At 48.6% G+C, this 16,202-nt stretch overlaps 1 protein-coding gene across 3 annotated transcripts in view; it reads right to left on the bottom strand.

Moving 5' to 3' along the window:
- The window catches only part of LOC135815136 (fumarate hydratase, mitochondrial-like), a 36,288-nt gene extending 22,015 nt beyond the window's left edge, over positions 1–14,273 (bottom strand). Inside the window, exons 1-3 of one of the 3 annotated variants that reach the window (XM_065328381.1) lie at positions 13,892–14,273; positions 6,548–7,268; positions 4,275–4,594 (exon numbers count right to left, since the gene is read on the bottom strand). In XM_065328381.1, the coding sequence (XP_065184453.1) occupies positions 4,275–4,594; positions 6,548–7,264 (1,037 nt within the window). In that variant the 5' untranslated portion in view covers positions 7,265–7,268; positions 13,892–14,273. Of the gene's footprint in view, positions 1–4,274; positions 4,595–6,547; positions 7,314–7,394; positions 7,665–13,891 lie in introns of those variants that run through there. The other 2 variants (XM_065328382.1, XM_065328383.1) reach the window with 2 other exon arrangements.
- Between the last annotated feature and the right edge of the window lie 1,929 nt (positions 14,274–16,202).

Here is a 16,202-nt window from a genome sequence, read left to right as displayed (position 1 = left end):
ACACCTTGTCGGCCAAAGTACGCGCGCGTGCAAGGAAAATAGATGCGCTGAGCCGTTTCTTGTTCGATTTTGACAAATAATGGCTTGTTGTTTTGCTCTCGACCCCGGCTATCCTTCTACCGTTCAATATTTTACGGAAACGCAACGGCCCCCCCTGTTTTTTTTAGCCGAACTTTGGCCAAAGTTACTGGAAAACCCGGAACTCGTTTGAAAAAATACGAACGGTGGAAGTCTTGGAACGTCTTTCGATCGTGCGTGTGGATTCAAAAATTCAGGCAGTTTGAGCCAACCGTAATGAATCCCGTAGAGTTGAAAGTGAGTGATATTGATGGGAAAATGCGATTTGCGCACTGATCGATTGTGTGGTACTGTATACAGTATATGCACGCGCCTGTCACGTGCATGATGTATCTGGCGACGCGACGCTAGCATGCCAATCCATGAAAGTTACTTTCGTTTTTTCATCTCCAAAAGAAGAACACACTACAGAACATGGTTGTCCGCAGTTACGTGGTGGGCAAGAGTGCGCGTGGAAGCCACCATTCATGCAGTGAAGACCACCTTCGATGAGGACCATACGGAGGGAGCCCTGTTTCCAGATGCAACAAACGCGTTCAATCGCCTAAACAGAGTGGTTTGCCGGTGCAATGATTATGTTCAGCGGTCATCAACACGTACCGCCAACCCGCACATCTCTTCGTCGGTGGGGAAACCATTCTCTCCCGTGAAGGGACCACCCAGGGCGACCCCATTGCAATGCCAATGTATGCCCTGGGTGTTCTACCACTGCTTAAGCCTGTTGCTACACCGGGTGCCATTCAGGAGTGGTTTGCCGACGATGCAGGAGCCGGTGGAAAGCTGATGCCGCTGCGAAGGTGGTGGGGAGGCCTTACCGAGAAAGGTCCTTCCTACGGCTACAATCTGAACCCAGCCAAGTCTATTCTCCTGGTCACACCAGCCTACCTGGACCGGGCGGAAGAGTTGTTCGCCGGCACAGGAGTTAAAATCCGCACAGAAGGATGCCGGTATCTTGGTGCCGCGATCGGCTCACCTCAGTTCGCAGAGCACTTCCTAAGTGACAAGGTGCAGTCTTGGACTGGGCAAGTGAACCGCCTCTCCAACATTGCCATGTCTCAGCCTCACGCTGCCTACTCTGCTTTCACCCAAGGGCTGAATGGAAAGTGGGCCTTCATCTGCCGCACTATGCCGACCACAGCCATAGCCATGGAGCCGCTGGAGAAGGTCATTGCGGACACGCTCATCCCTGCTATCACCGGGCAAACAATCAACAGCGAGGATCGCAGTGTGTTGTCTCTCCCCTGCCGCCACGGTGGTCTCGGTATGGTTAATCCTGCGGAGCTGTCCGACCAGTACAACGGGTCCGGCCACGTCACCCAATCCCTGCAGCGTAACATCGTGACTCAGAGGTTCGAGCTTGGTGGAATGGTGGAGCTCCGTATGCTCTGTGGGCTGCCAAAAGAGAGGTACGATCCCGCTCCCGTGATGCTACCCGTGCCCTCTCTGTTATCTTGTGAGCATCTTTGACGCCGGACAAGCAGGTCTTCAACCCTTATGCGCCTTCAAACCAGTCCTCCTCCCTCCCGGCCACCTACGTCTGTCACGAGAAGGCTAAGAAGCGGTCCTACGAACAGCGACTCCGTGAGGTGGAGCATGCATCGTTCGTGCCTGCAGTGTTTTCCACTACGGGTGGCATGAGCAAGTGCGCCTCGTCGCTCTACAAGCGCATCGCATCGCTGCTGGCGGAGAAGACGTGCGAGCCATACTCGACAACCATGGCCCTTATCCGCTGCCACCTTAGCTTTGCCCTTGTGCGTGCTAGCGTCATGTGCATCCGTGGAAGTCGCTCCCTCTTCCCCTCGCGTGCAACGGTGGACTGCCCTGCCTCTCTCGTCAATGCTGAGGCCGTCGTTGTACGAGTGTAGTTCTTTCCTGCTCACATGTGCCCCCTATAACTCTTTGCGCGCGACCCTCATGTCCACATATTCCTTTCTTTTTTCTTTCTTTTTTCCTATTGAGGTCCGCACTTTATCTATACTATAGGTTTTGTTCCACACTACGTATTTTTGCCCGTAAAAGAGGCCTGTTGAGTTTTGCGGAATTTTTTTATGTTCAGTGGCTATGCCCTGAGCTAGCGCCAGCTATCATTAATTTGTTGGAGGAGAGGTGATCCTGTCATCTGAGAGCACCACTCAAGGAGACCCCTTGGCTATGTCCATCTATGCGCTTGGGACAGGGCCACTGATCCGGGAAGCCGCCACACCCGGAGCCATACAGCCATACAGTGATGGTATGCCACTGAATGACGCAACTTCAGCCGGCTCTCTCCGCCGAATGTGCACCTGATGGTCCAACTAGGTTGATCGAGGCACCAAGTATGGTTACGATATCGACCCGTCCAAGTCAGTGCTCCTTATGAAGCCGCAACATCATGCCCAAGCAACAGAACTGTTTGCAACCACTCGGGTGAACATCGGGGCTGACGGCGATCGGCATCTTGGTGCTGGCCTACAAACACGTAGGCTCTGCCCAGTTCTACGTGGGTTATGTGTCACAGAAGGTTGAGATAAGGGGCACAGAGCTGCAGACCCCGGCTCAATACGCGGCCTCTTATCCTCAGGCGGACTATGCTGTTCTAACTCATGGTCTCCGCCACAAGTGGTCATTCCTTGCCAGGACAAACGCCAGCCATCGCGGACCTCCTGGCACCGCTGGAAGACTCAATCAGCCAAGTTTTCCTCCCTGCACTCACCGGTCGCCAAGCCCCCGGCTTTGCCGGCATGCACACTGTTCAGGAACACACAAACCATTAAATTCAGTCAGGAACATACATTGTACTGAACACAGAGATACTCAGAGAGTGCCGATGGAGACGAGTGTACACACACGTTACTCAGAAACTATTGGAGCATAGGAGCCAGTTAGGAGCTGTGAGCTAGTGCTGGTTGATATTGAGTTGTCAGTCAAATTGGCAGCATCGACAACATAGTCACACACGCACGTTGACGATAGTAGGAGGTTTAGTCGCACGTAACGGATACGGGAACGTGGGTGATACACGTAAGTTCCTGCAATGGACCCACGTTTGCAATGTTGTTTTTAGTCACACGGAACAAAAGCATGAAGCGAAAGGCCCAAACTGGGTCAAAGATGAAGCTTCGAGGCTCATCGAATATTTTGATTTCGTGCTTCGGAAACTTCTTCAACTGAGCACCCTCACGGCTTGCACAATGCGCTCCATTCTGATTTTCACCCACGTTCGGCCGGAGCCCCCATACACCGTATGTCGTGAATCAGAAAACAGCTGTACGTGGGTCACTGAGTATCACGTACACATACGTAAAGTACACACGGATTACATAGGACTAAACCTCCCTACCGTCCCAGGAGGAGCACTTTTCACCCGAGTTACTCGGTCCCTGAGAGTGAATTCAAGTCCACCCTAGGTTGAAAAGACGTACAACGTCCCGCATGGCTAGACAGGCTCTGGTCCCACAGAAACTCTATCAATGTAGTCTTACTGGGCTAAAAGCTTTGAGACTGTAAACTATGTCTCAAGGATGAGAGTTTGCCTTCATAGAGAGGAATCCTAAGAAGATTGAGTGGAGAGCCGTCAGTGGTATGCAGTAGACACCGCGAATACATGCATACAAGTACATTTGTTTCACACAGAGCTGGTGGGTGCAGTTTGCACCCTTCCACACTACAGTACCACGGTCTGACAATGGTTCTGTTCCTGCCCTGCGCGCAGGGACGGTGTCCGGGTGAATGTGAAGACAAAACCTCACCAACAACAGTCCCACGACGGATACCTCGAGTAGGTGCATACGGTGCAAGTATGGCATATGCCTACTGAACATACAGTGTTGCCTAGTTTCCATGCAAGCTGCTCAATACACTGTTCTAGTTGGCACTACGGTCAGATCGTTAAAAAACACAACTGGGGGTCAGGACATGGCTCCTGGCAAGAAGCACTACCTCCACTTCGGATACCATTGCTGAAGGCAGTGAAAAGATTTCGCTAGTGCAGAAATTAAAAATTCTACCACTACCATAAAGTACCGTTGAACCCCCCCCCCCCCCCCTCACGCCGCGTCGTTTCCCAGCTGATTTTCGGCAAGGGGTGGACAGTACGCATACACTGAACTCACTTCGTAGGTAGAACATCAGCAGGGAGTGAACATTAGAGATGGGGTGGATCAACGGTAAGTTACTTTAGGCCACAGTGGCTAGTAGTACAGAGTACAGACACTTACGCTGGTGAATGCAAGCTTTGGCTGACGGGCCCGGGAGATCCGACAGGAGACAGCAAGAGCACCATGGTCTCCTCTTTCTTCGCCTTCTTCGGAGTGCTCGCAGCCTTGGCGGCGTACTTTTGACAAACCATGCACGCCTTGACATAGGTTAGGACATCATCAGTGACGGTTCTCCAGTAGTAGCGCTTAGCAATCAACATGGTTGTGACGCGGATACCATTGTGGGTGCGGGTTTTGCCTCCAGAAGTTCCTTCAGGGATGCCCTCGTGTGCTTCTTTGATTGCTGCCTGTGATTCACCTCTGGTCCACAGCACAAGCCTCTGCACACCAATACACCAAGCAATAGAAAGAAAACAAGCAGCTAAACAAAACAAAACAAGTTTGCAATACAATAAGTCAATAACGGCATCAGCAGCAACTTCACCAGCGGCGGTGGCGGCTGCTGCTGCTAACAATGGCATAAGGCAGACAGCTAAAACTAAAAGTCAATGGTCTTGGTTATATTTTACATTTTATAGGGTAAACTTCCCCTTCAAGGCTACATCGAATGTGCATTCACACATATTACAGACACTCGTGTGTACTGTCACTACTGCGTCACACAAGCCACTCGCGGCGAGTGTGCATTCACGCAGGAATGCAGTGTCATGCTAGGCACGTAACAGTGGTCCATGTGGCTACAGTAGGATATGGACGTGTCGATGTCCTTCAACCGTTTTTTGGTTCGGTGACAATCCTGGAGTAACATCAAATTTTTCTCTGCAACACTGCCAACAGGAGAGCCAGTGGCAGTTTTCTTCAGATATTACTCGTACTGATCCCCATCTGGCCTTCAAATTGCCGATCTTCATGTAGATCACGTCTTGATCTCTTAGTTGCTGCGCATCAAGATTCAGCCCATCTGCAATTCTCTTCTCCACAATAGTTCTCCTCATCATAGCGCCCCTTTTGGCCCACAGCGTTATCAGCCGCAGCCCTCAGCTGAAAACACAAGTGTAGACAGAATCAGATAGTCTCTGTAGTGGATCTAGATCCGTAATTAGTAACTAGAGGCTGTTTTCGACATACTCAAGAAAGCGAACGTAACCGCCAAGGGGCCCAAGTGTCACTTCAGGAAGAGGGAAGTGAAGTTTCTGGGCCACATCGTCTGTGGCCGGATCCACAGAGAGCGTCTGCTGTCACCGACCTCAAGCCACCCAAGAATGTCGCAGAGTTGCGACCGCTTCTTGGTATGTTCAACTTCAAGTCATGGTTCATCCCGAATCTGTCAGAAGTCAGTGTTCCACTCCGTCTTCTTCTGACCAACGGCGCAGTCTGAGAATAGTCTGCAACGCAACAAGCGGCCCTGGATCGGCTGAAACAGCTTGCAACCGACACTCCCTTCCAGGCGTTATTTGATGCGAGATGGCCAACAGTCACCAGTGCAGATGCCAGTAGTTATGGTCTCAGCACTGTTTTGCTACAGAACCACGAAGGCAGTTTTCCGCCCAGTTGCGTATGCATCCCAATCATTGACGCCGGCTGAGCAGCAAGGTGCCCAAATCGAAAAGGAATGTCCCCTCGTGGTTTGGGCTTGTGAACGGATTCATGGCTTCGTGTACGGCGACCCATCAATGACGGTCAGGAACGCCAGTCATCCCCTTGCTTGAAGGCAAAGGCGACAAAGCAGATCCCAACAGCTATCGCCCAGTATCGTTGCTACACGGAGTTGGCAAGTTATGTGAAAGTCTCATCAGCACGCAATTTTATCGGTTTGTTGAAAAACAAGACGTTATTACAGACAACCAGTTTGGGTTGCGGAGACATCGCTACACCACGGATCAATTAGTTGAACTGACTGCGTCTGAAGCCACCACTCTCGACAAAAGATGATTCTGCGATGGCTTGTTTTTAGATTTCTCTTAAGCGTTTGATCGTGTTGACCATTCTACACTGATTGACTCAATATCAAACTGGTGCTCTCTGGATACGATTTATTGGGTCCAATCATTCATTAGTAAATTAGTAATCGACAAATTAAAGTGCGTATAGGACAACAGTATCGGACCTGTCGTCTGCTACATGCTGGAGTCCCACAGGGTTTCCACTTCAGACCTCTCTTCTTTAATATCAGTATTACGGTAACTCCCTCCCGTCAGCGATACCCCCTTTCTTCTTGCCTCCCTTGTGCTGTACCACTTTTCATGACCGCATTGCATCCCCGAACATGCCAAAAACCAAAGGGTCATGCCATTCTGAGCCAGCAAACAACACACAAAACGTTCTCAGCCTACCTTGGAGTCTTCTCGATCATTTTTCTGGTAGTAGAGATTGCCGTCCTTCACGGAGAAGTTAACACATGCCTTTCGGAAATTGGATCGCTCGCCGTTGTTCTTGATGGTGCTGGGAACTGCCTTATTCTCCAGATAGTTCCTTATGTCTGCAAAGTTGACATGCGTGCGGCTGTTAGGTGTGCCTGGCATATTCATGGGTGTGCATGGTGGCACAGGTGTTAGAGTCATAGCTAAGGTGGATGGAGCTACGGGCGTGGTAGGCATAGCCAAAGGTTCGGCAGAAATAGCCAAAGGTGCGGTAGAAACAGCCAAAGGTGCGATAGAAACAGCCAAAGGTTCGGCAGAAATAGCCAAAGGTGCAGTAGGAATAGCTAAAGGTGCGGTAGGAATAGCCAAAGGCGCGGTAAGTGGAGCACTAGGTGTGGTGGATATAACCATGGGTGCAGTAGGTAGAGCAATGGATGCGGCGGATATAGCCATAGGTGCAGTCGCTGTATCCATAGGTGCAGGCGATGTATCCATAGCTGTTGTGGATGCAGCTACAAGGGCAGTAGATGTATCCATAGCTGTGGCGGGTGTAGCTACAAGGGCAGTAGATGTATCCATAGCTGTGGCGGGTGTAGCTACAAGGCCAGTAGATGTATCCATAGCTGCAGTAGATATACTCATCGGTGCCGTAGGTTGAGCCACGGACATTGTTGTGGTAGGTTGAGCCATGGCACTATAACAATAGACAGGAATCACCAAAGTCCAGAGAAAGCACAAACTACACGTCATGGAGAAGAAATACAGAAAGGTTCTAGGCTGTCCAGTAGAGTGGTCGATGCCACAGGGCAGAGCTACTTACAACAAGAAGAGAATGAAGATTTCGTTTTAACTCCGAGTTTCACGCACGAGACGATCATCAGACAACTAAAACGAGATAAATCTGGATGCTATTCAAGCTATGATGTAATGCACTGCTGCGATTCACACCTTTACTTTGTGGGGATAAGAAAATTACACAAGGGAATGGTCTCAAACTGCGGAGAGTGCTCAACGCAAGCGAGGCAGAGCTTCATCACACACAAGCGGAAAAACAGTCAGAGATCAAATACACAGTGTTTCACCGTTCAAGCAACGAATCATCAGATAGAATCAAACAAAGTATGATACACTGGTTATATACTCAGAAGGTGTGAACTCCGTCACTATGGAGTGTGAAGATTATCATTATGTCGGGTCCCGGATGTGACAAGTCCATTTTTCATGATGCATTGTACAGAGTGCCTAGGTGCTAGATGAGGGTGATGATATTGCGGGGTGATGATATTGCCGGTTGCGATGTTCATGGTAATGTCGAGGAAGTTCACGGCTTTCATGTTGGAATTCAGGAAGCTCGGCCTGAGAATAACAACCTGAGAATAACAATAGATACCAACATGGAAGCCGTGAACTTCCTCGACATTACCATGAACATCACAACCGGCATCTACAAGCCCTACAGGAAGCCTAACGACACGCCACTATATGTCAACACAAAGTCCAACCACCCGCCTAGCGTGATCAAGAGCATACCTGTTGGCGTCAACAAGCGGCTCGTATCAATCTCATGCACCAAGGAGGTCTTCGAGCAAGCGCGGCCGCTTTATGCCGATGCCCTACGCGCAAGCGGTCACGCAAGTGAACTGTCGTTCCCTGATGAAGACCAACCGCCACCGGCAGCGGGCAGTCGTCCCAAGAAGAGAAATCGTGACCGCAGGGTTATCTGGTTCAACCCGCCATATAGTGCGAGTGTGGCCACAGGCATCGGTGCACGGTTCCTGAGCCTCATCCGAAAGCATTTCCCTAAGGGCAGCAAGATGCACAAATTATTCAACAGGAACACTGTGAAGATCGCATATAGCTGCATGCCGAATATGGCCCGACTCATTAAGGCCCACAACAAGAGAGTGTTGCACCCACCAACACCGGACAAGGACTGCAACTGCAGGATCAAGAACTCGTGTCCACTCGAAGGAAAGTGCCAGGCGGACAACGTCATCTACCAGGCCATGGTGTCGGACGACACCCGTAACGCCAAGGTCTATACCGGCATGTCTGCGCCGCCTTTCAAAGCTCGCTACTCCAACCATTTGACTACACTCAGGCATGACCGCTATGAGAATTCCACCGAGTTGTCAAAGCATGTTTGGTCGATGAAGCGGGACAACAGACAGTACGTCATTGACTGGAAGATCCGCGACAGGGCCACCTCGTTCGATAACACGTCCAACTTACAAGAGATGCGGCCTCTGCACTACCGAGAAGTATCACATCCTCGAAACCGACGCCCGCACTAGGCTAAACAAGCGAAATGAGATTGTGTCAAAATGCAGGCACGAAAGCAAGTATGTCCTATCAAATTTTGTGCCCATCACATAAGGACAGTGATTATTCTATGGCCTTGGTAGCGCCTCTATATCTGTTACCTGGCATGGCACCACTCTGCGCTATCACCTTTCCCTAGGCACTCTGTGCAATGCATCATGAAGAATGGGCTGGTCACACCCCGCAATATCATCACCCTCATCTAGCACCTAGGCACTCTGTACAATGCATCATGAAAAATGGACTTGTCACATCCGGGACCCGACATAATGATAATCTTCACACTCCATAGTGACGGAGTTCACACCTTCTGAGTATATAACCAGTGTATCATACTTTGTTTGATTCTATCTGATGATTCGTTGCTTGAACGGTGAAACACTGTGTAATGGAATTTGATCTCTGACGGTTTTTCCGCTTGTGTGGGATAAGAAAATTAAAAACTAGCATCCAGATTTATCTCATTGCTGTTGTCTGATGATTGCCTTGCGCATGAAACTCGGAGTTGGAATGAAATGGTCATCCTCTTCTTCTGGTTGTAGTAGAGAGGAATGATGTTGAAGACTCCACTGCAGCATTAGAACAGTAGTGGTGGTAAACACACACACCTGACGAAATGGCAGCTTCACAGCTTCGCAGCTTAGAGATCATTGTCCGGACAGGCGTATAGTTTCCGCCACTTCGCCTGGTGTGTGCGTTCCACCAGCGATACTCAAAAGTTCATTCCGGCTAACACAAATAACACATTTACTACTGGCATACGTATCACAGAGAGTCCGAAGTATGCACCTGTGATTCATTTTCTATGGGCGAGCCACGTGACGTGCTGCCTTCATTAGACCTATTAGGCCACACGTTTTTATTTCGATGTTTCTCGTCACCCACGCGCATACAGTTCAGGAGTCTGGAAAAAAAACTTAAAAACTGTGCTGCACTGTGGGGACCAGCACATGCACATGTGCACCCTGGCCTGGCCTGCACGACAGTCATAATCATGATCATGCGAGGTCGGCAGTTTTTGTTACTTGATCTAGCTGCACGTGCACGTGCACAGAAGCTCCTACCACGTACATGTAGGTCGACTAGTTGCTAACTATTAAAGTTACTTTGGATGCTTTTACACGGTGTATTGATCGATTTTAGTATGACCAAAGGTCATGTAAACTTTTTTTTATTTTTCAGTTAATTTTTATATATTTTATTGTATTGGTCGATGCGTTTGATGCGGGTGCGTGCACGTGCGTTCTTATATTCTCTAGCTTCTAGGAGAAGAAGAAAAGAGAAGTCGAAGAAACTGGTATAATTCAAGAACGGGTCTCGAAGAATTCGGAGATATTTTGCACACGTCAGGCAATATGAAGCGCCAAAGGGGCCGCGATCTTGAGTTATGAATTTAGTATACACATGTGCGTATGCGAAAAGGGAAATGCGTACACTCATGATCAACACGTGGCTTTTAGCTGTAGTTCGCATGCGCTGATCCAAACCGCGGGAATCTCCAAGTTTCAACCACCTCTGAAGCTTGGAGAGCTTTGGAGAGCCTCCTAAAAGTCGGAGAGGATATAAGAACAGCTCTTGAACTTTTCGGAGAGTCTCCAACTTTTCCGAGAGGATTTAAGAACGCACCTTTAGTATGACCAAAGGTCATGTAAACTTTTTTTTAATTTTTCGGTTATTTTTTATTTTTTCCACTCGCATACGTATACGATTTTTATATATTCTGGTGACGAGAAACATAGAAATAAAAACGGATGGCCTTACATTTTGTAACTTCATCCGCACATTAAATGAGGAAAATAAAAACCACGATTTTACTGTACATGGTCCGAAACTAGCTTTGGGACGCAGCTGGAGTTTGCGCACTCAAAATTAAGTGACAGTGCCAGTCCTTGCAAAAACTGGTGGGCTGGTACGGGAGATTGCGAATTGTGAGTGCATGCTTTCAGGCTCTCTGCCACTTTTTCAGCTATCAGCCGTTCTTGAATCTTCTGTGCTGGATGCATCCATTCGTTTCAACCACTAGATCGTGCACGGGAACGGCACTGTGCCATTTCCTTACTTATGTGGCAAGATTTTGAGATTATTGACACCATGATTCTCCTAGTTGCTGCTTCAGGTATGCTCGTATTTTAAAACAATCAGAGTGTAATCTTCAAGGGAAGACCTCAACTGTTTTTCCGGGGCAAACTTCTTCTTATTCTCAAGAAATAGGCCAGAAATCCGACCTGTGGCTTTTAGCGCGAACATTCCCTTCAGGCCACACCAAAATAAAATTGAGATTCCCGGAAATTTCTAAATACGGTGCGCGGTTTACCGATACAACTTTTGTATTTCCGCCAATGACGGCCCTGCAGCGTAGATCCTCTGGCTACGTCCGTGCATGCAAACAGCACCAGTGCTAGTGCATCACTCGCATTCGTAGTGCGCTTCGTGCTCAGTTGGCAGTAGCAAGGAACTGAAGGCCTACATATACGTGTAGGTTCTAGCTCTACGAGTACGAGTCGAACATCAGGGAGTTGTACAAGCCTAGATTTGCTTGACTCCCCGTCAAAGTGTCATATTATCATAATCTACACACATCATTAGACAACAGTACTGCACATGGACATGAACCGTCAAAGAAAAATTATTTTTTGGTCTCGTCTTAAAAATCGCACTGTACAAACAAATGTGAGTGGGTCGGGTAGAAATCACATGTTGCTCCACATTTCAACTTTCGAGAAAAAGGGCTGCAAAGTTTTGGGTCCACGTGCGCAGGCTGAAATAGTTGCCATTAATTATCGTGGCGCTGCGTGCTGAAGGTCTTGACCAGGGTGCCTTGACAGTCGCCAGCTCAGAGGGGTCAGTTGGCAGTGACAGTCCAAGTGAGCCGAGCGAGCCCCAGTCGAATCCCGAAGTGAAGAAAGGTCGTTACTTGGTGGCCAAGTGGTAATATTACTACAGTGTACTCTTTGCAGGAGTAAAGCGGGATTCACAGAAGCTTTTTTGCGATGTGACGGGATCTGCAATGGACGCGTGCGATGCGAACTCGCGAAATACCATTCACAGAAGAAGTCAGCGATGCGACGTCTTGCTGATTTGGGTACGTCACCATGATATTCGCGCGGTTTGGTACTTGTACAAATTTATAGGCAACTCTTGAACATTTGTGAAAAGAAGGACAAAATGTTACGAGTTATGTTGACTAACTGTCCACCAACGTAACCAGATCTTATACAGTCAGCGAGTGCGACAAAATGGCACAAAACTGACAAGGAGTACTGAGACATTTGGCGACCTGACACCTAGCTCCAACACTTCTCCAAGGCGCAAACCAACAACCTTCCAACTTGGAAGGCTCAGGTTCGGAAAGGTCCAAGAGGGGAAGGAAAGCGCAACGAAGAAGAGCACGAGCTACGCATCACGGCAACAAAGAATGCCGAAAGTTAGTGGATGATGACGAAACCAGTAAGACTATTGGACATACCGGCCTTACTACAACTCGACGACGCAAAGCAACAGACCACCCAACTTGGGAGGCTCAAGTTCATGTAATAAACATAGAAAGGGGAAGCTAAGCGAAGACGAATTGTGACAAACCGAAACTTATCAGTTTTGTCAGTCTTGTCAGTTTTGTGCCATTATGTAAACCGAAACTTATCAGTTTTGTCAGTCTTGTCAGTTTTGTGCCATTTTGTCGCACTCGCTGACTGTATAAGATCTGGTTACGTTGGTGGACAGTTAGTCAACATAACTCGTAACATTTTGTCCTTCTTCTTTCCACAATTATTTAATTGGCTCACCATCCGAGTTACATCTTGAACCTTTGTACAACTTTGCTGTAGAAAAGGTCAAAATCGTACGCCAAATCGCTTGTCGCATCGCAAAAGTTGAGCCAAGCTCAACTTCTGCAATGGCCCAGTTGCGGCAGTTGCGTGGGGTGCGAAATGGCTGCGATTTGGGGATTTTCCGGTTTCGCGGCAGTCGCATCGCGTGTCGCATCGCAAAAAAGCTTCTGTGAATCCCGCTTAAGGCTTGCTAGTAAAGGGCCTCGTTGAACGGGTTTTCATTTCAACTTTTCAAGGATTTTCATCCGTTTCTTCGTGTTCACTGTGTTTTTCAATATCATAGGCAGGGTTTTCAAGAGATAACTCCCCTTCGCCCATTTGGGGGAGAACATGTGATTTCTACCTGACCCGCTCACAAAACACAACAAAAAAAACTGCTGTGAGACTTGCCTCCAAGAAGACTGGGGAAAGGACAAGGGCGGCCGAACCGGTCTGGTTGGTCAGGCCATGGCCGGACCAGCTGTTTGGCTACCACCGCATGTTTACTGCCGACGAGGTCATGTGTAACCGCCTGGAAGTATGGATGACTATGGTATGGCCGAATTCGAACCAATCAAAAGCCTGCTTCCGCCGGTCCTGAAGGAGGGGGGGGGTGCTGCTGCTTAGACCCCGGAAAAATGCAGTACCGTAAAGTACCGTTGATCCGCCCCCCCCCCCCCCCCCCCCACGCCATGTCACTTCCCAGCTGGGTTTCGGCAGGGGGCGGGAATTAGATCAAGGCTGTCAAGTGCAGTACGATGTACAACAACGTAGAAGTTCAGACTCGATGTGCTGGATTGTGCACATTTTCATCCTGGATTGGCAAATATTGTGTACAGCAGTGCATGCGTCGGTTCAACATCGTATTTTCGTCGTATACGCCAAAGTCGCTTCACAGGTACAAAATCGACAGGGGGCGGGAATTAGAGAGGGGGCGGATCAACGGTACTTTACGGTATATCTCTATTATATATATAAACATAATATTATTATTCTCTTGGGTTTTTTTGGAACACGAGTTGTAAGATCTCCATGACTTTTAAAACAAATAATAATTAATATTATTGTAGTTGTGGCAAAAACGGAGTACATGTATCTCCCAGGTGGTTTGCTCATGTTGCATATTGATTATTGGTGCATCCTAGCCCAGCCGCACAGGTACTGCACATAATATAATACGACTTCTCACCTCTTGCCCAATGTGAATCTATCACAATGTCAGCAACGAACTCTCGATGTAAACACTGTATTGCAGCGTCGCGCACTGACGGCGGGGCATGAGAAGCTAGAACGGTGATGACGATGTTGGGACGCAGCTGATTCCAGATTCCACCAAGGAAAAAGGACTACGGAAGACGTCAAAAAATATCGACTCTTCCAACTCCCACTCAATTCTAGAAATACTAATACTAACTTCGCCCGAGCCGGCTTCTACTGATACGAAGAAATCTAGAGGTAAGGAAAGCCCTGATCACTGAGTAGAAAAATCTAACTTACTTCTTGTTGAGTAGTTTTTCCAGTTTCGGGACAACAACAGTTGGTGAAAAAATCACGCGCTCTGGATCTTCTACTAGCTTCCCCGCACACTCATTGAAATCGTTCGAAATCTCAAGCCACATGCATGGCGCTGAGAAAGTCAAGTTTCAGCGCCACACGTCCACTTGTACCATGTGTACTGTCTGTACTCGCACAGACTAGACTGTGCATACATATACATTGTGTGCATACATTATGTCATGACCGGTTTATGGATGCATGATCGATCCAGTCCATGATCCAACACACGAACACACGTTCTCCTGTAGACTACGTGTAAGAGATACGTGTACGTGTGCTGTATACATGTAGGATCTAGGAAGAAGAGTCCATAATAAACGAGAGAGCTTGGAAGCTCAGGCCCTACGCTATTTTTGTTGCCTAGCTAGCTCATCGTGCATGTAACATTGTTGTTGGATTATAATGGATATGTTTTTTTTTCCTTTGATTAGCTACATCGTTGTATTGCAAAAACGTTTCAGTGTTACTGAAGTAACGTTATAACGTCTTCTGCATAGCTACGGGACTGGCGCTGACTCTGCCGATCACGGGCGTTCTGGACTCGACGGGATGTCTGCCCTGACGTTTTCCTGGGACCGGCGCTGACTCTGATCTGCCGAGTGCCGATCACGGGCGTTCTGGAGTCGACGGGATGTCTGTCCTGACGTTTCCCGTGACCGGCGCTGACACTGCCGATCACGGGCGTTCTGGAGTCGACGGGATCTCTCTTCCGACGTTTCCTGTGTATGTTTTTGCTGACGCATTTTATCACCTATTTGGCGTCTATTCTAATTTCATTTCCTCCTCGTCTCCCTATTTCTTTCTAAGTCTCCCTCTACATCAGGGAGTCGTATACATAATAGTACCAAGAGTCCATAAACATGTTTATGCACTCTTGATAATACGACGAATACTGTGGCCAGCTGTGTTTGATGGTAGACGGCAACGTCTGTAGGGCCTTCCCTATCAAAATAATAAATTATACCGTACTGGCAATATATGTTGCCGCAGTGAGGCCATGAAGCGTTACATTGGCACATGTTTGCCGCACGCAGGGCTAGGGCGTTACATGCAAAGTCGCACAGGAGCCGTTACACAGGTTTCTATATTGCCGCAGCCCTTTTTTTGCTATTGCCGCATCACTTTTTTGCTATTGCCGCATCATTTTTTTGCTTTTGAATTTGCCGCATCATTTTTTCTTGTGCAGTGCAAACTGCAATGAAAAGATCGCCGCACCCCGCCGGACGCGCGTTACGAACTCAACGAAAATTTGTCGCACTAGCCTGGTCGCGCGTTACGCCGCACCCCCCTGCGTTACGCGTTACGCGGCAACATATATTGCCAGTACGGTACTACTACTACAGTAGTACTACGAGTTTCAAACCATGCCTCTTGTACGGGCAAAACATAGAATAAAGACAATCAATGATTAGATCGAGTGCACGCGGTGATGATCATGTACAATGTCATTAATGACACTTGACAGATAATAATAATAATGTAAGCCTCAAGCTGAGATTCTTGCTTCAGCAACAACAAGCGCTGCCGAGTCTGAGGCCATTGCTGGTAAGAATGCCTTGCGTGCACCACGCAAGCACATCAGCGCTGAACGGACCAGTGCAAAGCCAATCTGGCAGCGGATGGCAGCTAGGGTGATGCTGTATGGCTCCCCAGTCTTGGCAGCGAGGAGAGAGGCGATGCGTTTGTAGAGCGAAGCACCATGCTTTCCCATGCCTCCGGTGGTAGAGAAGATGGCGGGGACAAAGCTGGAATGCTCCACCTCCCTCAGGCGCTGCTCATACGCACGACGCTTAGCCTTTTCATGACGGACATAGGTAGCAGCAAGTGAGTTGGAGCGGTTCGAAGACGCATGGGGGTTGAATACCCGTACATCAATGTAGGTGCGTTCGAACCGTCCTCCCCAAATGCCACTAGCCACGACGTCTAGGCGTGCCTGGTCGTCA

The sequence above is a fragment of the Sycon ciliatum genome, chromosome 4 (genome assembly GCF_964019385.1).
Source record: "Sycon ciliatum chromosome 4, ocSycCili1.1, whole genome shotgun sequence".
In the NCBI taxonomy this organism is placed as follows: domain Eukaryota; kingdom Metazoa; phylum Porifera; class Calcarea; order Leucosolenida; family Sycettidae; genus Sycon; species Sycon ciliatum.
This window is presented reverse-complemented; position numbering and strand designations above follow the sequence as displayed.